Source organism: Oxyura jamaicensis, chromosome 6, assembly GCF_011077185.1.
Source record: "Oxyura jamaicensis isolate SHBP4307 breed ruddy duck chromosome 6, BPBGC_Ojam_1.0, whole genome shotgun sequence".
NCBI classification, from domain to species: Eukaryota; Metazoa; Chordata; class Aves; order Anseriformes; family Anatidae; genus Oxyura; species Oxyura jamaicensis.
This window is the reverse complement of record NC_048898.1, coordinates 4,262,452-4,280,822: the sequence shown is the minus strand read 5'-3', so window position 1 is coordinate 4,280,822 and position 18,371 is coordinate 4,262,452. Positions and strand designations below refer to the sequence as shown.

Sequence of the window (18,371 nt, the reverse complement as noted above, 5' to 3'; positions counted from 1 at the left end):
GCTGGTTTTCAACTTTGTTTTTCCCCCAGATTCCGCTGGCTATGAATGTGTCAACATTTCTTGCCTATGACCAGCCCACGATAAGCTACTGTGGAGTACATCACGAACTGCTTGCTCACAAGGCTTACGACTCGAATGCCCGGGAAGAAACAGTGGAAACACACCTAGAAACTGATCTGGATCTGAGCACAATAACAACAGCAGCACGAATCAAGGAACACAGTCAGCAGCTGGCTTAACTGATGGGGTTTTTTTTGGTGGTAGTGGTGGTTTGTTTTTTGTTTTTTCCTGTAGCAGAGGCTGCAACCAAATTCAATGTAACACTACTGACAGAAATGAGAAGACGTAATAATATGGATTCTAGGATCCCTGTTCAATTTTAAAAGGAACCACAAAGATTAATTGTTTCACGTCTACAATTTGTAATTAGTTAAGTTGTGCAGTATTTTTTGACTTCAGAGTATGACCCTTGAAGTGAATCTTTTTTCAAAACTCATCCTACCTACCTGTATAAACTGTACAGATGTAATGTATTTTTCATATTGTAAAGTTTCAATTACCAAGAACAGCTGGTATGTACAGTACCATAATTTAATTACATCTTACAAGTTTCAGTTTCTAAAGTTTTAAATTAACAAAAGTTACTTCTTGTGTTATTCAGTTACTCTGTTTTGTAGGGATCATTTTGTTACTGCTTTTGTGCCCAGAAAACTTTAATCTAAGATTCTGTCCTTTGCAGAATATGCACCATTTTTACCACGTTTAAAGTGTAGAATTTTATCTACTTGTTCCAGAAGTAATATATTAACCAAAAGGAGGGTTTAAGTACTCAGACTTCTAAGAAATTCTTGAAATACATAGCCAAGTTTTCTTATAAATGAAAATCAAAAAAAAAAAAAAGAAAAAAAATATATATTCACAGTTTTCCTCAGACTTGCCTGTTGCCTTGAAAAACAGCCTGATTTTAAATCAGAAAAATGTAATGATGAACAGATGTATTTTAACAACAAACTTCATGTATGCAACTGTTAACCAACACTGACGAAGTTTTGTAAAGGCCCACTGTTCTATAAGACAACATGAACAGGAGGCTTCAATAGGCAGCTGTCTTTACAAAATCTGCTCTGAAAGCATAGCCTGCCAACCCAGGCATTTGTCTTTCATTTTAAAGATACAAGGGCCAAAACACACTTCTGTCAAAGACAGTTGCTGACAGATGTGGCAACAGAAATAAGCCCTCAAAGGTATATTAGTGCTACAATGTAAAATGTTACTCAAAAGCAAACTTTACCTTGCTGGAAACTATAGTTATTTGGACCAAATGGCAAAGGTTAATAGTCCTTTAACATGTTGCATCTAGCTAAGAAAAAAAAAATTCAGCCACAAATGTAGTATTAAGTCTTTAACAATTACTACATTGCTTATTTGTCTACCATTTAATATTGAAGCATTCTTATATCTCATTCATTGGTTTTAAATCTTCAAGACTTCTCAATACTGTATAAGAATTACTTTTATAACACTTCCCTCAATTTGTAATCATAAAAGATTACAGAAATTAGAAACATAGTATACCATACTGACTGGGTGAAATACCAAGGGGAACAGAAGCCTTCCAAAATACAGGAGAAAAGTTTCATATGGTAAAGCAACTTTTTTATAATAAAGAGAAATTATATGACCACAATCTATTTTTCTGAATGTTTATCCCACCATATTTTCATGTAGCTTCAAAGCAGAAGACTGAAATTTAAAATTACAATTGAACTGTTTGTACAAAACATAAAGCAACTATAATGAAGAATAACTTCAAAATACTGTTAACAAATTAATCTACATTCACTATCTTTTAAGTGGAAACAGTGTCAAAACAGAATACATTGTATTGTTTATTTATTTAGCATTTAGATTTTGTAACATATTTTGCATAAATTATTTGTTATTCAAAATATTACTCGTCTTTTTAAGACTCATCTTAAGCCTCCACATTTCAGTTTCTTATATCTTTACTATGTGGGTTCTTGAATTTCTGGTAATCTTCTACAGCTCTGGAATTTTACTATGCACAGTTTGAAAATACATTTTGCTAATTATAAAATGAAAGCAAAAATGCAGCCATCATTCTGGAGTTGAGTGACATTTGTACTGCAGGAAGAATTAACTGCTTTCTTTCAAAGCTATTTTAAGGTTTAATGTTTAGCCATTTTAGTCATGATAGAAAGCTGGAGTTCTTAGACTCAAATGCCATCCTTCCAAGGGATTATTTCAGTTACTCTTACTCTGCCCTTCCTTATTTTTACTTTGACCGACTGCCCTTTAATATTTACGGTGTGTGAACGGGGTTCTGGCATTGATGCAATTACTCAAAATGCAGTGGTGCACGAAGGCTCCTAGTACTTCTAGTTTATGGAGAACAATGTGATAGGAGTATTTTCCATGTTAGGCACTCTAGTGAACTTAGAGCCATCAATTTGCTCGATAAAAGCATGAAAAATATTTTCTCACGTCAAGACAAAATCTTTCTGATAAAACTGGGTAAAGAAGCACAACTGTGTATACACACATTCACGTAACACAAATGTTTCTCCTTTTGTTACTTTCCCTCAGCAATGAAGCATTCATTAATGACTGTGGTTTGTTTTGGACCTCTCTTGAAAGACTTGTTGTTTTAGACCAGTAATAAGAGACTGGTAGAAAAGCAGGGTGACAGAAGTAGGAGCAATTTTGCACCTCACAGCTCTGCTGTATTATCTCTACCAATTTCAGGCTCTCTAACCCAGCTGGACTCTTTGACATCAAATATTTCTTTCAAGTGCTCTGACAAACACACACGGCATCCTTGGGCTTAAATCACAGAATATCCTGAGTCGGCAGGGACCCACGTGGATTACTGAGTCCGACTCCTGGCTCTGCACAGGACCACCTATAACTCAGACCATGTGTCTGAGAGCATTGTCCAAACACGTCTTGAACTCAGACAGACTCGGTGCCATGACCACTGCACTGGGCAGCCTGTCCCAGTGCCCGACCACCTCTGGGTGCAGAATCTTTCCCTAACCCCCAGCCTGACCCTCCCCTGTCCCAGCTCCATGCCGTTCCCTCGGGTCCTGTCACTGTCCCCAGAGAGCAGAGCTCAGCGCCTGCCCCTCCGCTCCCCTCGTAAGGGGGCTACAGACCATCATGAGGCCTCCCTTCATCTCCTCTTCTCAAAGCTGGACGAACTAAGTGAAAGAAGCAGAATATCCACGCCAACGTGAAGAGTTAAAACATGCATTTCTGTAAGCATCACTGGATACTGTTTTTTTCATGGACTACATCAACTTGAAACTTGCTATTCTCAGCAAGACCTATGTCCACAAGGACAGTGGATGACAGGTAGGTACCTTCCCTAACTTATACTAAAGAAAAATAATCCACACAGAGCTAACCCAGACAAGGACTTACTCTTTAGGTCCTACTTTAGGTGTATGCACATTGGCTTTCCAAGAGACTATTGCCAGCTATATACAGCACACAGAAACACTAAATGCTTCACTTATGCAGTCTAAACAAAGACCTATCATATGTAGAAAAAAAATTAAAAAAACAGTGTTATAAGCTATAAATTTGCAAGAAGAAAACAGGCTGAACCTGTAGGTGTAGGGTCAAATATTTATTTACAGAAGGTCACTTTCATATAGCATTTCGATTTGAAATAAGATGCATAAAACAGAAATAGAGGTAGCTAGCAGCAGCAGTCAAGTGATACCAGAGCCTGGTAAAGCATTTTATCAAGAGAACTAGGCAAACTTATTATGCTTGAAAAATACAACTGATGAATAGTGTAACCTCTATCAATAAATAAATAATAATAAATAGCTCATTTTCAACATAAATCATCAAGCAGCAATTCACACCATCCATCAGTGGACTGCAGTTGTAAAGCAGTTTACCGGGCTGAAACACCTACTATGAAGTTGAGCACAAGTATCTGAAATAAAAGTCACCTCTTTTCTTTGTTCTAGCAACGAACGATAGAGTAGCCTAATAAAAATATTTTTCCACTTCCATTTCTGACCAAGAAATATGATTGTTGTGTAATTAGTAATGACAAACGGACGACTTCCAGGTAGTTTGAATATCCATCCGGCCATCTAAAGCATAGACGTTATCTGATACCCTACAGATTTAATTATCAGATTTCCTGCCGGGAGTTAGTTAAAACCAAGATTCATCTCACCAGAAAGGAGAATCATTTTTCAGCTTTCTCAAGTCCATCACAATGGTAAACAAACAAACTGAAAAACTTTCTCACCAAGCACTGCAGAACAATTTCCAGCACAGAAATACATGCGTGAACCTCTTCTTCTCTACGGGTTTGACTGTATGATCCATACTTAAAGCAGATGCTTACTAAATGCCTAAGAAAATCTCTAACAGTTAAGTGAATTAATAGTGCTGTCCTAACGTAACAAGGCCAAATTCCATCCTCCTGCTCTAATTATAGAAACGGATTAATTTTAATTATAAAGTTTCAGAATAAATCAACTTGAACATCATCAGAGTTCATGATTAATGTTATTTTAATGAACACCTCAGGAATTAACATTTTGCCACTAGAACCTTGCTGAGAATTTTTATGTGGAGCTGAAGTGCAGCATGTACAACTGTGAAAATCCCACATGGCACAGAGCTTTGAGTCTACTTTATCAACATCAATTTTGTATGTAAATAAATCATTCTTAAAACTGTCTCTTTAGAAGGCTCACTACAACAGAGCACCTTCTGTGTAATGGGAAATGGCTCTGCAACATGGAATTCATTACATCCAGTCCTGTTCCATTAAAGACCTAATACACTCGTAATGGTGGACAGTGTCACCCCTCCTACAGCCACAATGCAAGCAATGGTGGCAATTTACAAGTGAGTGTTAATTAATGTTGCATTAATATAGAATTTCTTGGGATCATCATCACAGCCTTATTAATATCAAATGACCTAAACAGAATGAACGTTATTGAAATGAACACTGAAGGAATTGAAAATGTTCAGTTACATAAGAACACAGTTTTTCCAGATTTCAGAGAGTACTTTTCACTCTGTATTTTTTAAGAAACAAATTTTACGGTGGATACAATTCAGCAATAGCTCTATCTACAATCTAATCCCAAAGTAATTGCACCAATGAAATATATTTCAAAGTCAAATAATTTAGGCTTTCTTTATACAATTTCTGTGCTTCTTAGAGAACAAAAACCCATCAGCTAGGGATGAGAACATTCATAAATAACAAATGATGTGTCCCTCTAGCACTATGTACTTCAATAATTTCAGTAGTTTTATAAAAAGTGTGTCATAAATGAGGCAGGGAAAGACTAACTGAGCCATTCGTATTGGACACATTTTGTATTCATTTGTTCATTCAAATGAAATATTGAAACTGATTTATTTTTCTAGTAATGAAGATGCACGTGTCTTCTACCTTTTGCTGTTTGTAACTTGATCTTTACATGTAAAGAACTTTTAATTCACATGATTAGTCTAGACTTCAATAAGAAAAGGCCTTATTCTCATTTTCAGGAAGGGAAAAAAATACAGTTATCAATGGTATAATTAACTACATGAGTAAGATTCAGGAAGAGGATTTTTTTTTTTCTTGTCTAATGCTGAAGCATTATCTAGACACTTCAGTTTTCTTTTCCTTACTCTTCTGAATTTTGCCTCTTTCTCCAAGTTCTGATTGCCACAACTGAGAATGCAATAAATAAAAAACTATTTGGTCTGAGGCGCTGGAGTTTAAATGAAGTGTTAAATACCTCTCAGGTATCAATTTCCAGAACTGAACAGGTTTGCTGCCTACTGAGCACACACTACAGTTTGTCTGATTCAAGTGCCGTTTACTTCATCACTAGATCCTACAAATGCAAACTCACAAACTCACGTGCTAATGCTGTCACATGCAAACAAAAATCAAGTTTTTCTTTCTACCACAACACAAGTCAGGAGGGGTTTTTGTATCTCTGTACACCCTAAAGCGTTAAATACATATGCATAACAGATCTCAGCAGAAAGCATTCTGACTCCACTCTCATCAAGTGTTTACAAAAAAAAAAAAAAAAAAAAATTAAAGGAACTGAAAGGGATGAAGATGATGTCCCCCCTATCTGAAAGTAAAATCAACTTTACTGTGATAGATGCTTCTGTTACTTCTTTCAAAATCTCCAGTATCTTGAGGTTGGAACATGGAATCTCCATCCACGTCCACACTTAAATGTTCTTCCTATTAGAATATTTTTCCTTATGCCTAACCTAAATCTCCCTAACTACGATGCAAGCCCTTTATTAGTTCTCACATCCACACTGACAACAGAAAACAAATTAATCGTTTTCTCTTCACAAGCAGCTTTTTAGTATTGGCTTAGACTTTTCCCTTAATTCCTTTTCCAAATGACTGTAATTGCTACTTGTACACTTTGCAGGTTTACGCCAAGATGTCCCAGTTACTTTGACAAAGGCTGTACAGGTTATACTCCTGACTGAAAGTCTCATGATGATCTAACAAAAGAAAGCAGGGTATTTTCCAAAATTTCAAGCTTTCAAAAAGACAGATACTGTGCATGTGAAATGACCAACACAATTTTTAGAACTCCCTCGCTTAAATGCTGCCATTTCTAAGCTACTCATTCCCTGAAGCTTTCTGTTATATTTCTGCAGAAGACCTCTTGAACCTACAAGGATTTGTGCTGAAGGTAACTGGTCCCAAACAAGCATAAAATCTGACTCTGTTCTGCACTGCAGGATCAATCTCATCATTTGAATTTCAAGTGACAAGTGAAATGTAAATTGCCACCTGACTCCTCGGTGCTTGTTCTCTTTCATTCCCTACCTGTGTGCATTTTGGCTCAGGATTTTTGAACTTCCACCTCTTCTTTAGCAAAAGAAACTCAAGATTACAAACTTATTTCAGATGATTTACACTAAATCACATTCTAAGATTGTTTCATATAATATGCAAAAAACTTATTATAAATCAAATTATTTTTACAGAAAGAACAAATTCATTTCTGCTTTTGGAAGTAAGCATTAATGGCCTATTGAAAGATTTTGTGTTTTAGATTTTCTTTTACAAAATTCCAGGGGAGGCAGTTGTGAAGAGACAATCCTCATACCACAAAAATACAACAGTTACTGGAATAAGACGCTCATGTTGATAGCTAAAACCTGAAATGCAGATTTAAATGCAGAAATAATTACATGTCACTTCTAAGAAGAGATATAAAGAAAGGGGATATAAGCATTTTGGATGCAACTAAATCACGTTGCAGGAACAAAATACATGTGCCAAAAAAAAAAAAAACAATGCAGATCTAATACAGAAGATATTTAAGGGTGGGTTTTAAAAGGAGGTACAGGCTGATAAAGTGCTATGTAAGAAAGAAATGGGAATTATTAAATTTAAATCTAGACTGAAGACACAGAAGCAATCAACATGATCATGAAACAGACCTCTGCCTTCCTCACAAATGAAAAACATTTTCTTTCCAATTTTTGTTGTATTAAATATCTTCTGTGTATCTGGATAATCAGAAGGACAGCATCCAAATGTAAATCGATAAGCGATAAAGCTGGCCTTATAGACATGAACTGGAAGGAGTAACTGACCACAGAGAAAAAGCAGACATGGCCACCATACACAAACATTTACATCACAATTTTCTGATTTGGAAGGCAAATAAACGTATCAACATTTCTTTGTTAAAAATCCATTGTTATTGTTATTGACCTGTTTCATCTAAGAGTTTAGGGAAACACAGAGAAATGGAAAATAAATGGAAGACAATTGTTTTTTAAAAACAGCTTTGAAAATGTAAGGACACTGAAGTACTGCTCATATGAAAATTAATCCAAATACAAGGGACAATGAGCACATATAATGCTGCCTATCAAAAGCAGTCAGAGGTCTGCTATGCTTTAGGGGTGTATTTTCCCATTAACCACACATTTTTCAACACTAGTCGACAAAGGTAACCTCAGAAAATAATTAAAAAATTAAGCAAACATTATAAAAGGTAAATCTTTGACTTGCAGCATCAACTAGACAACTAAGCTGAAATGCTGTGAGTTGCTCCTTTCCTAAGTTTAATGTCTGACAGACAGAACTGAAGAGATAAATAAGGAAACCAGCAATTAAGAATGAGAATGAACAGCGCTAACTACCAATAACAACTCTTGAGATCCACGCAGCTATTACTCAGGCAGAAAAGCAATAATCTCCTTTAAAGCTGTCCAAAAATGAATCAGCGTTTCACTGAAAAACATACCCGTCTATGCCAAGAACTTTAGGAAATACATCCAACTAGGTAAAAATATCATTCTATCTAAAGAGAAGGGGTGGAACAATATCCAAAAATGAGGAAAGATGGGAGAGAAAACAGTAAGAGAAGCATACAAAAGAATTGAACAAAGATCCAGCCGTGAATAACTACAAAGAACTTGACAAAACTTCACTATTTGGCCAGTATGGTAACAGATTCATGTGAACAAATAAGCAGAAGTAATGACAATGGGAAAGCCCAGATTAAACTGCTCATTTACATTGATCAGATGCAATCCTCTGGGGGAAGAGTAGTGAACACAATGACATCTACATTCAACACATTTTTACTGCCATGGCAGATGAGGTAGACAAGTTGAGTAAGATGCTATGTTGCATCAGAAGGATAGGATAGTAGAACCTTGAAGACACTACTATGGGAACTGGTGGTATCTTTCTTTTCAGCTTGAATACTTCATTCTGTTTGGACACCTCAAAGTAGATACATTCGTGTTTTGTTTTTGTTTTTTTTTTAATGTCAAAAGAAAAGGCTTTTATTTTGGAGTAATAACTCTCAAAACAAACAGTTTTTTTAAAAATGCATCTTACCTTTAGTAAAAGCACACAGGAAAAGGTAAAATACCCTGCTCCCAAAATTCATATAAAAATAATAGCTTTGCAGTCAGATATACTTTATTTAAGGATGATGAAGCAGACTTCATGGGTTGCAGAACCTTATAAATCTTTTCTGATTTCTTTTGGGGTAGAGGGAAAAGGGGAACTGTTCAAGGAAAAGATGATAGATTACATTTGCCTGTGGGTAATAAGGCTTCCTACAAGGACAAACAGCATAGACTCTGAGTGGTTACACGCAGTTTGAGGCCAAAAGAGACATACAGAGTCTGGTTATGGTCAGAAATATCATCAGCAAGAAAACATTGATAAAAAAAGGAGTGCAGAAAACAGGATGAATTCACAACATTTTATGCAAGTTTTCTTTTACTAGTTTGTTTAGCTTAAACTCTAGATCAAGCCTAAATTTCTTCTACACTGTGCAGAAGTAATGAAATTCCTTCAGCTTCAGCAGGAATTCTTCCATCTTGCAGCACGAGTATCAGTAGAAAAAGAAAATAGAAAAAGGGCATAGAGGAAACGTGAAAACAAAGAGAACACTAGAACACTATTCATATAAACAAGGGACAGTAACAAGACTTTTTTTTAAAAAAAAATAGGAAGTATATTTTTCAAAGAAAGTATAAGACATTGCAATAAACATGGGTGTCTTTCAATATAGGAAACAATGGAAAGCATGGCATTCAGCACAAATCTCACTCTTTAAAAAGCAGAAAAGACTCCTTAAAGAAAATTACCCGATGCTACGCAGCTCTCCTTTTGATATCCACAGAGCTGAGCTTAACTACTTGAAACAAGATGACTTTCTGTCTCTACTAATGTTAGTCAAAGTTCCACCATCAGCTTCAGCAGATTGGACCTTTAAAAGTAATGGGATTTTGGCCCTTTTATGGTTGCGATTCAGCAGCAGAGATAAGAATGAGTGTTTTACGTAGCACAGTTTGAGATAAGCAACGGCCTGACTCACATGAGCCAAGCATACAATAAGATACTTGTCTGCAAACACCTGAGATTTTTCCTATACTTTGAAAGCATATTTGATGAGAGGGCAACTCATTCCTTTTCATACTGAAAGAACCAACTCATCAAGACAGAGATTTAACAACTTTTAAGTAGCGAGTCACTGAGAAGTTGCTATTAGGAGCCACAGGAGACTGGTCCCCTCTTGGCCAGAACTGAAACAGAGCCTTCTCCACCTCCTCCTTATGAGGAACAAAAAGGCTTTGACTCACTAAAGCTATGCTTTATTGCAACACAATTCCAAAAGGGTGAAAACTCTGTCCTGCTGGATAAAAGATACTAAAAGTCTAAGTGTCAGTTAGCCCATCCCCTCCCCCTGCTCATCATGTACCCTTTCCTTTAAGCTCGTGATCAGGCTAAGTATTCTCATCATTTTTTTTTTGTTTTGTTTTGTTTTTTTAAGATGCAAAAATTGTACATAAACCCCACCAGATCCAGAGAAAACAGTATCTTTTTTCTCTGAAGTCTCCTCCAAGAGATCCTCAGTTCTCAGCTCAGGAAACTCCTGACCTTTATCTCAGCTGAGCATGCTCAGCCATGCTCAAAGGAAGTGTATTCTTCCTTCCTTCAGGAAAGCTTCACCTGAACAAGAGGTTACAGAGGCCAAAAAGGAAAATAAGCAACCTTTCTCCCTGCCTTGAGCCAAAATATAACATACAATAACAGTCAGTAAATAGTAAACAATCAAACAGCAAAAATGATACCATCAATCACATCATCCCAGCACAACAGGAGTCACAGCTTATATAACAGTCCATAGATCAAAAGCGTCAGAATAAGTTAATTTTTTCTTTTTTGTACTTTTAGGAACTTGAGGCTATTTTCGAGGTTGCTTTATGTATTACTTCAGCACAAGCCAACAAGATATTGAATTCATTAGCAGCTGGTCAACTGTAAACAGTCCATCAATCATTTTATTTCCTTACTGTCGGCAATTTTAATTTCAACTCCGGAAAAAAACTTGTGCTTTAAACTGTGAAATATATCACATAAAATAGTGACATTTGATAGTATGTTTTCAGATTCTCAGGCCAATTGGGAAAAAGCCATTTCAATACATAATGAAGCTATTCTTCCTTTATAGCCACCAAAACTCATGTAAAATAAAATAAAAGGAAAAAGAAAAAAAAAAAAAAAAGAAAAAAAAAAAGAAAAAAGCTTCTTCAAGTTGAGCAGATAAATGAACTACAGCCTATTCCAGAATAAATCCATCAGTTTGTGCCTAAAGCTCCAGTAAAAAATTCAGAAAGAATTGCAAAGCTCCCTTATGTCTTATAATTACATGATTTCTGCCCAAAAAGAAGCAAATACAAAGTCTGTGTTGTCTTGCATTCCAGTCTGTCATACATCAACCATTAACTATACAGGTAGCTTTCATCTGAAACCCACAACAGGTAGGTCTATAACTGCCTTGTTACCCCATTTTTTAAAATAGCATAATACCAAGTGCATACAGAATACACCGAGAGCATCAACATTTAACAGCACGCCCAGCCATCACATGAGGTCTGTCAAGCTGGCTGCTTCTCTGCCGAAGCTGTTAGCAAAGTGTCATCTGCCTGGCTAAACATTAGGTAAATCAGTCCTCCCAGAGCCAAAAGAAAGCAAAGCAGTATTATTGCCTCTTGCACAAAAACATTAAGAACAGGCATTCTGACATTTCTTAAAATACATAAATACTAAACATAAAGTACTAACAGCAATGTTAAATATTAAATACTAATATTTATTGCATTTTACACTAACACTGGTAAATTATTGTGAATTTCTGCCGTAGAACCAAATACAAGCAGTATTTTCTTTATCGCTGAGTTGTTTTTTTTACAGTGCATAGCAGCTTTCTTCAGAAAAAATATGAAAGAATAGCTCAGTTATTACACAAATGTAATATTTCATTTTAATCTTGTACAGCAAAATTCCAATCTTTTCTCAGTTGTATTTAAGTTCCAGCTCATGAACAGATCATAGGATATCAAATTGTTAAGTGGATTCTAAAATACTAAATTTAGATAAATCTTTCTAATGTAGTTATAAATTTGATAGGGTAAAAATTTCCTGCTACTATGATCAGCTGAATCACTGTTAAATATAATACTTCCATGCCAAGAGATCACAAGGAATCAAGCTCTCAGTATATATACAAATACTACTAGCAGATTCTTTTGTATTCCAACCCTTCCCCAGATACTGAATGAAATTGAACTGGCAAAATCATGCTCAAGGGAATGTCATCTGCCACCTTCTAACCTCATCCTTTCCTTCATCATCTGGCCAGGTGTGTCTCACCCCTCAGGAACCAGAGAGATGCCTTACCAGAGTCAGTCATGCCATGCTGTTGACATTCAAGCTGTGTCCCAGGGCAGATGTCTTCAAATGCTTCCATAAGGACCCTAGAGCCTCCCTCAGACAAAAAGCTAACTGCTAATGTCACCAGAAGATGGTTGCTGGCCCGCTATGGGAAGAGTGGAGAAGCTGGAGGAGAAGCACAGAAATTAATGCTATGAAAAACACTTTCCAGTTCTTTCATGACCCCTGCCCGGCATTCCCGTGTCACACGCAACACGCAGACTCATGCAGAGCTGCCCTCCATCATGAAAGGGACTGTCTCAGGTCCTTCTGAGACAGAGATGAGACTTCTTTGCCAAGATATACTTTTTGCTGCTGTGTGACAACGTATTGCTCAGCACAGGAGTTCTCATTTAAAGAGCGGTTGCTTAAGTAAGTGGTTGCTTATTTAAAGTTTTTATTTTCTTCTATTACATTGCATTCAAACTCATTACTAGTCTTTGCTTCTCCAGGAAAAAGCTAAATATATTCTGTAGGGAAGGAGCAGGAGGAATTCCTTCAACAGTTATCTCCTTTTACAGACTGGTAATTCTTTCTATACAATATTAAGGTTTTGAAAAAAACTAGAAACATTGCTATCAAATAGAACAGATAATCCTAGATTATTGCTGACTACAGCCTCTGGTTAGGTAGCTGCCCTATCCTTTTTTAATTCATCTTGTATAAGTTTGCTTTAATTTTTGATTCTGGTAATGAAACAATCGATAGAATTTAGAATAACCTAAGATAGCAAGGATTTTCCAATCTATAGAGCAATTAGAATGATTTACTTTATTTAATGTATTCTACTAAGCTTTGCAGCTGTCTGATTTGAGACATTTATTTGCTTCACATACTCAAACAGAAGGAAAATGTGCCAACTGGCACCATAGGCTTAGAAAATAACCACAAGAGGCACTTTTTGAGTAGAGTTGATCTTGACATTATTTTTTTGTTAATAATAATACGATGATGAGACTTTACTTGTCTGTTTACTTTTTCAGTCTTCTGATCGTGCATATTAGTCACCATTACAATAATACAAGAGAATATTCTTACTACTTCAAATCTATCTAATTTCTTGCCCTGCCCTCATTACTAGAAGACCTTTCAATCTTCTGTTAGAAGAAAATGCATTAAAATGTATATTAATTGAAGCCAGCAGGGACACGTAGGAAGTTGCACAGACTTTGGAACTTACTTCAGGACAGACTTCACATACTGAAGTCTGCAATTTAGCACAAACTGATACAAAAAATCTTGTAAGTTAAACAGCTAGGTGGATGTTCAGATAACAAACGTTTGTAATATACATTTGCAATGCTTTTTTTATCATAATCAAGATTATTGATTATGAATTATTGATTATCATAATCTAGAAATTATTTCAGCTGGGGAACTGAGAAAATGGCATGCTACTGAAGGTTCCTTGAAAAAAAAATTGTCTTCAGCAACCTGCTGTATTTCCAGTGCTGTCGGGTATACCGCATTCAAATTACTATTGTAATGAATCATCTTCTACAGAGCCATGACTCGCTCATCACCCTACATTACTTCAATGCAAGCCTTAAGTTAAGATCTGATTAATCCTAGAAATAGCTTGGCACAGAACCGTTAAATGAAAAACGGGGCTTAAGAACAGAAAATCTTTCATTATCTTTCTCTAGCTCATGTCTATAGATCCCAGTTTACTGCAAATTCTGTCAGACCACATATAAACAGACGAATTTAACTGCAGCTTATTTTTAACTGTAAATTTATTTAGGAAATTCACTAGATTACTTTTGTTTTTTAAGCACACTAAAATCTTTTTCCTGAATATTTCATATCTAATTTTACTTTAAAACTAACCGATTGACAAAGTAACATTAGAAAAATAGTTTTCAATTACCCGTAGAATATGTATGGAAACCCACCACAGGAGTATTAAAAGTCAACTTAATTAAGTACTCAACCAATGTCAGCAAGAGAATTATGAAAACTACATGTTTTCCTCTATAAATGCCAGCATAATGTGCCATATGGGCACATCAATTTTGCTGGAATTAATCTTTTTTTTTCCTGAAGACATCATATTCGATAAAGTTATTAAAAAACCCTGAATAAGAAAAACCTGAGTGACACTTTCCACCCACACATCACACTGTGTATATAAATTTGAAATTTATGTAGTTTACATTTTGCTATACATGACTTCCAAACTTGTCTAGAATAACAGTTTTTGAAAAAGTTTGAATATTAACAGAGAAGTAAGAACATTTTAATCCATTCTTTTTACAGAAAGACATGAATCAAGTTCTGTTTGGACGTGTGCCAGCATAGAAGTAGAGGAAAAAAAGATTTCAGGAAGACGTCACAGCTCTATATAATGACATTCGTGACTTAGCTTAACTCATCATGTCCTTCCAGGGGTTTCACCAACAGCAAATAAAAACAAGAAAAAAGTGACAAATGGTGTAAAAACAGTAAAATATACATATTGAGACTTACCAGCATATAATCTGTGGACTGGTTGCAATACTTTTGATACCTGACAAGAACTCCTCTTGCAACAGAAGTTTAATATACATCACCATAGCAGTTCTCTATAGAATGATAAACACAATTTGGCAGGTTCTGACATGAGATTTTAGTGTAATAAGTCATTAAAAATGTATTCATGAAGTAAATACTACATTCCAGGTGCATTTTCAGCATACCGTCAAAAATATTCATGTTAAGAGTGCTCACTACACCCCTACTCCAAAACATAAATGCAAATCATCTGTTTTTTCACATTATTTATTTTTTCAATAGTAATGGCTCTGCCAAGCAAAGTGATCTAGATTAGGCTATAAACCCATCTGACAGAAAGAGGTTAGTGGAACCCATACGGGAATGGAGAATGCAAGCTTTACTAGAAAGAGCTGTAGCAGATTCAAAATTGTCTGGAGCTTTTTCATGAGCTTGCTTATTTGATTCATGTGTGTGAATTTTCTGCCATAAGAGATATCACTTTGTGTCCTAATTTAGTATTTGTGGAGCACCGATCTTTTCACATGCGTATTACTAACTATCTCTAATCCATTTTTCTGCAGCTATTAGATACAGATAAATAAGGGGAAATACTCCCAACAGATGCAATTATCTAACAAAGACCAGGGGGCAATCAATACTCTAAATAAAAATCATGAAACATTTCCTTTTTAAACTGAACAAAATATTTTCCTCAACTTGAAGTAACTCTTTCAGGGGACTTTTTGCAATTTCCAGAACTACCACAAATGTTCCCTATGAGCACTGAAATGAAAAATCCACTGCTCAGGGCAAGAGTAATTGGCTTAAATGCAAGACACATGGCACCACTGTGACTACAAACCAAAATGTCTTGTCTTCTCTCTAGCCAGGAAAAGTGCTAAAAATCTTCAGCAAAGCATAAAGCGCAAGTAACATGAAGTTTTGAGGTATCTATAAATTCTTCCATTCCAAAAGAGTAAGCATGACCGTGACATACTAAACAAAATATTCTCAGTAACTGGCAGTCTTTACAAAGCCAGTGGGTCAGACCTGAAGCTGCTGGTGACAAGCACTCGGTACAAGAGTAAAGCAAGGCCTTTGTACTCCACAGCACTCAAATTCACAAGTCAAGATAAACAGTAAGGCCCAGAACCAAGCCATCAGTACACACCTGTTTTTCCATATGTTTTCTGTTTTTAAGTTTCCAGTGTTCAGGTTCCAGGAACAAGACAGCAATTACAATTTGACTGCACAACTTCCAACAACTACCCGGTGTGTCAGCTTTCATCTTTCCCACCGCTAGACTGGCTATGCACAGCTATATACATATATATACATACATGGCTATACATGGCTCTGTGCTGCATATCTTTTTTTGGAAAGCTCAGCATGGTTCAGCTCACTCCCTGTCTCAGGTATCCCTGTACTATCAGGGTTCCTAGGTTGTCTGGTCCCATCCTCAATGCTGCAGTTCATACTCTCAGATCCAAGCATGCCTCGAATCCAAATGTCTCTCATATCGAGAAGTTCTGGACACAAACCTGTGGTGAAGCACGAGGCTTCAGACAACTTTCGGGGAATCCCCAGAAATAAAGCTCCACAGCTGTATTTCCAAGGAAAATGCATCATTAAGTTTCTCCTATTTTCTTAAATGTCTTCACAGGAGGCTGAAACCACCCCTGGGGTGAGCAGGGATGACATGGCGCTCTGCTCTACGCCACACTCAGCACATATGGTGCAACAGTGGGACAGCAAGCAGCAGCCCCTGCTTGTGGCACAAGAAGCATAGGGACCTCCAAAACTACAGACTAAATTTCTGAGTTGCTGCTGGTTTGCACAGTCACATGTTCCTGTGAGTTTTGTGTGAAACACTCTATGAAATATTTTTAACAAAATCAGTTATTTAGTGGTATGGACATATTATTCAAGCCTGGATCAAGTTGGTATGTTTATTTAATATATATATATATGTATATATATATATTGTTTTCAGAAATATTTTGATATAAATCTTTCAGATTTCCACTTGAAACTCTTTTTTAAGATACAAACCTTGAAAACTCACAGAAAGTTTAAAAATGGCAACAACAATGCAAACAATTTTACTGACATCACGTGCCTTACTTAATTTCAACATAAAAACCTAGCTAAGAAACAGATGGCTTTGAAACACACAACAAATAAGAAAGAAATCACAAGCTACAAGGAAAGGCATACAGCATACTAGCCAAGCTTGAATAAGAAAATGCAGCTATACACCCAACCAACACCCTGAAAACACTGAGAAGCTAATAAAGCTCCAATTTCATAAAACAACATTCCGAAAGAGGAAACTAAGTCAAGAACACAGCTATCACACCATCAGTGTGCCCAATCTGTCTTCACCAAGCATTTTTCAGCTTTGTCTGAATAACTAGGGATCTTTATTCAAATGCACAGGTTATGGTGCAGAACAATTATTCAGACATAGTATCCCTACTAATGAAGGCAGAAAAAGCTGTGCTTGTCATCCTAGTCGCTGCTCACTACAGCTCACTTTAACCCACACTCAATCACAACTCCTATCCCTTCTGATCACCCAGATGAGTGCATATCCCTGTTTTGACTGGGACTGAAAGCAGACAGAACTCAAGAAATATGAAGTTAGTATTGCTGAACTCGAATATATTCCATAACTTTCCATTCTGAAGGACGAACAGACATGACAATAGCCTGTCATTAGGAGAATGCAAGTGCTTATTACTAGAACAAAATGATTGCTCCTATGAATGCATTATTATCCATATACCGCAGTATCATTCTAACATTGATAAGCTATCCAAATTCACAGCAGTAATTTCTGCTATTTGATGTCCTGAAATACAAATTCATACTTTAACAATATATGTCTCTGAGTAGAATTCAGAGAGAATAACAAAGATACATAAATAATTCAGAAATACCCCAAAAATGTTTTCTGCCTTTTAGAATAATTAATTATAAATCTAATTGCTATTTACTATATGACTGAACTATTTTGTCAGTAGAAAAGCTTAAGCTTCTTGAAGACAGACTGGGTCTTTATTAGCATAAAGAACATTTTGCTTAAATATCTGTCACATCACCTCACTGTGATGCAGCCTCTGCAAAAAGTAGCCATTTATGTAAAAGGCAGCATCTGCTGAAAAGATGTTTCTAGCTTGCACTAAAAGCCTCTACATTTTATCACTGACACCAAGAGGCCCTTGATTTCACTTGATGCCCTTAAGGCTTATTAGAAACTTAGGATAACTGAGAAATAAAACAAATTTAGGAACAAAAAAAAGCTATATTCCCTCTAGTGTTTCAAATAGTTAGGAGTATATCCTAAGTTCCTTTGCACTTGTTTAGGCACTGAGGGCTAGTTTCAAGAAATAGACTTTGATGCACAGCTTACACAGAATTCAGCCACTGAAGCCCTCGGAAATGATCCTGTTAAAGCTAAGCAAATACCAGCCAGGACACATACACCACCAGAACAAGACCCAGGGGGCTAAGAAATACACTTCATGTTACCAGTGCCAATGCATCTCTTACAGCTTCCTGGCAAACCAGGTGCTAGAGAAGAGTTTGCAAAGGTGGCACT

The 18,371-nt window shown here is 36.2% G+C and overlaps 2 protein-coding genes across 12 annotated transcripts in view; one reads left to right on the top strand and one right to left on the bottom strand.

Annotated features, from left to right (window-relative positions):
* The window catches only part of LRRTM3 (leucine rich repeat transmembrane neuronal 3), an 85,130-nt gene extending 84,293 nt beyond the window's left edge, over window positions 1-837 (top strand). For 2 of the 3 annotated variants that reach the window (XM_035330614.1, XM_035330613.1), the window contains one exon: window positions 30-837. In XM_035330614.1, the coding sequence (XP_035186505.1) occupies window positions 30-239 (210 nt within the window). In that variant the 3' untranslated portion in view covers window positions 240-837. The remainder of the gene's footprint in view (window positions 1-29) is intronic. The other variant, XM_035330615.1, reaches the window with a different exon arrangement.
* The window catches only part of CTNNA3 (catenin alpha 3), a 457,011-nt gene that overhangs the window by 332,016 nt on the left and 106,624 nt on the right, over window positions 1-18,371 (bottom strand). Inside the window, exon 1 of one of the 9 annotated variants that reach the window (XM_035330606.1) lies at window positions 3,895-3,918. The exons of the other annotated variants lie outside the window; for them this stretch is intronic. Coding sequence (XP_035186497.1) covers window positions 3,895-3,903 — 9 coding nt within the window. The 5' untranslated portion in view covers window positions 3,904-3,918. Of the gene's footprint in view, window positions 1-3,894; window positions 3,919-18,371 lie in introns of those variants that run through there. 9 annotated transcript variants of the gene reach the window in all.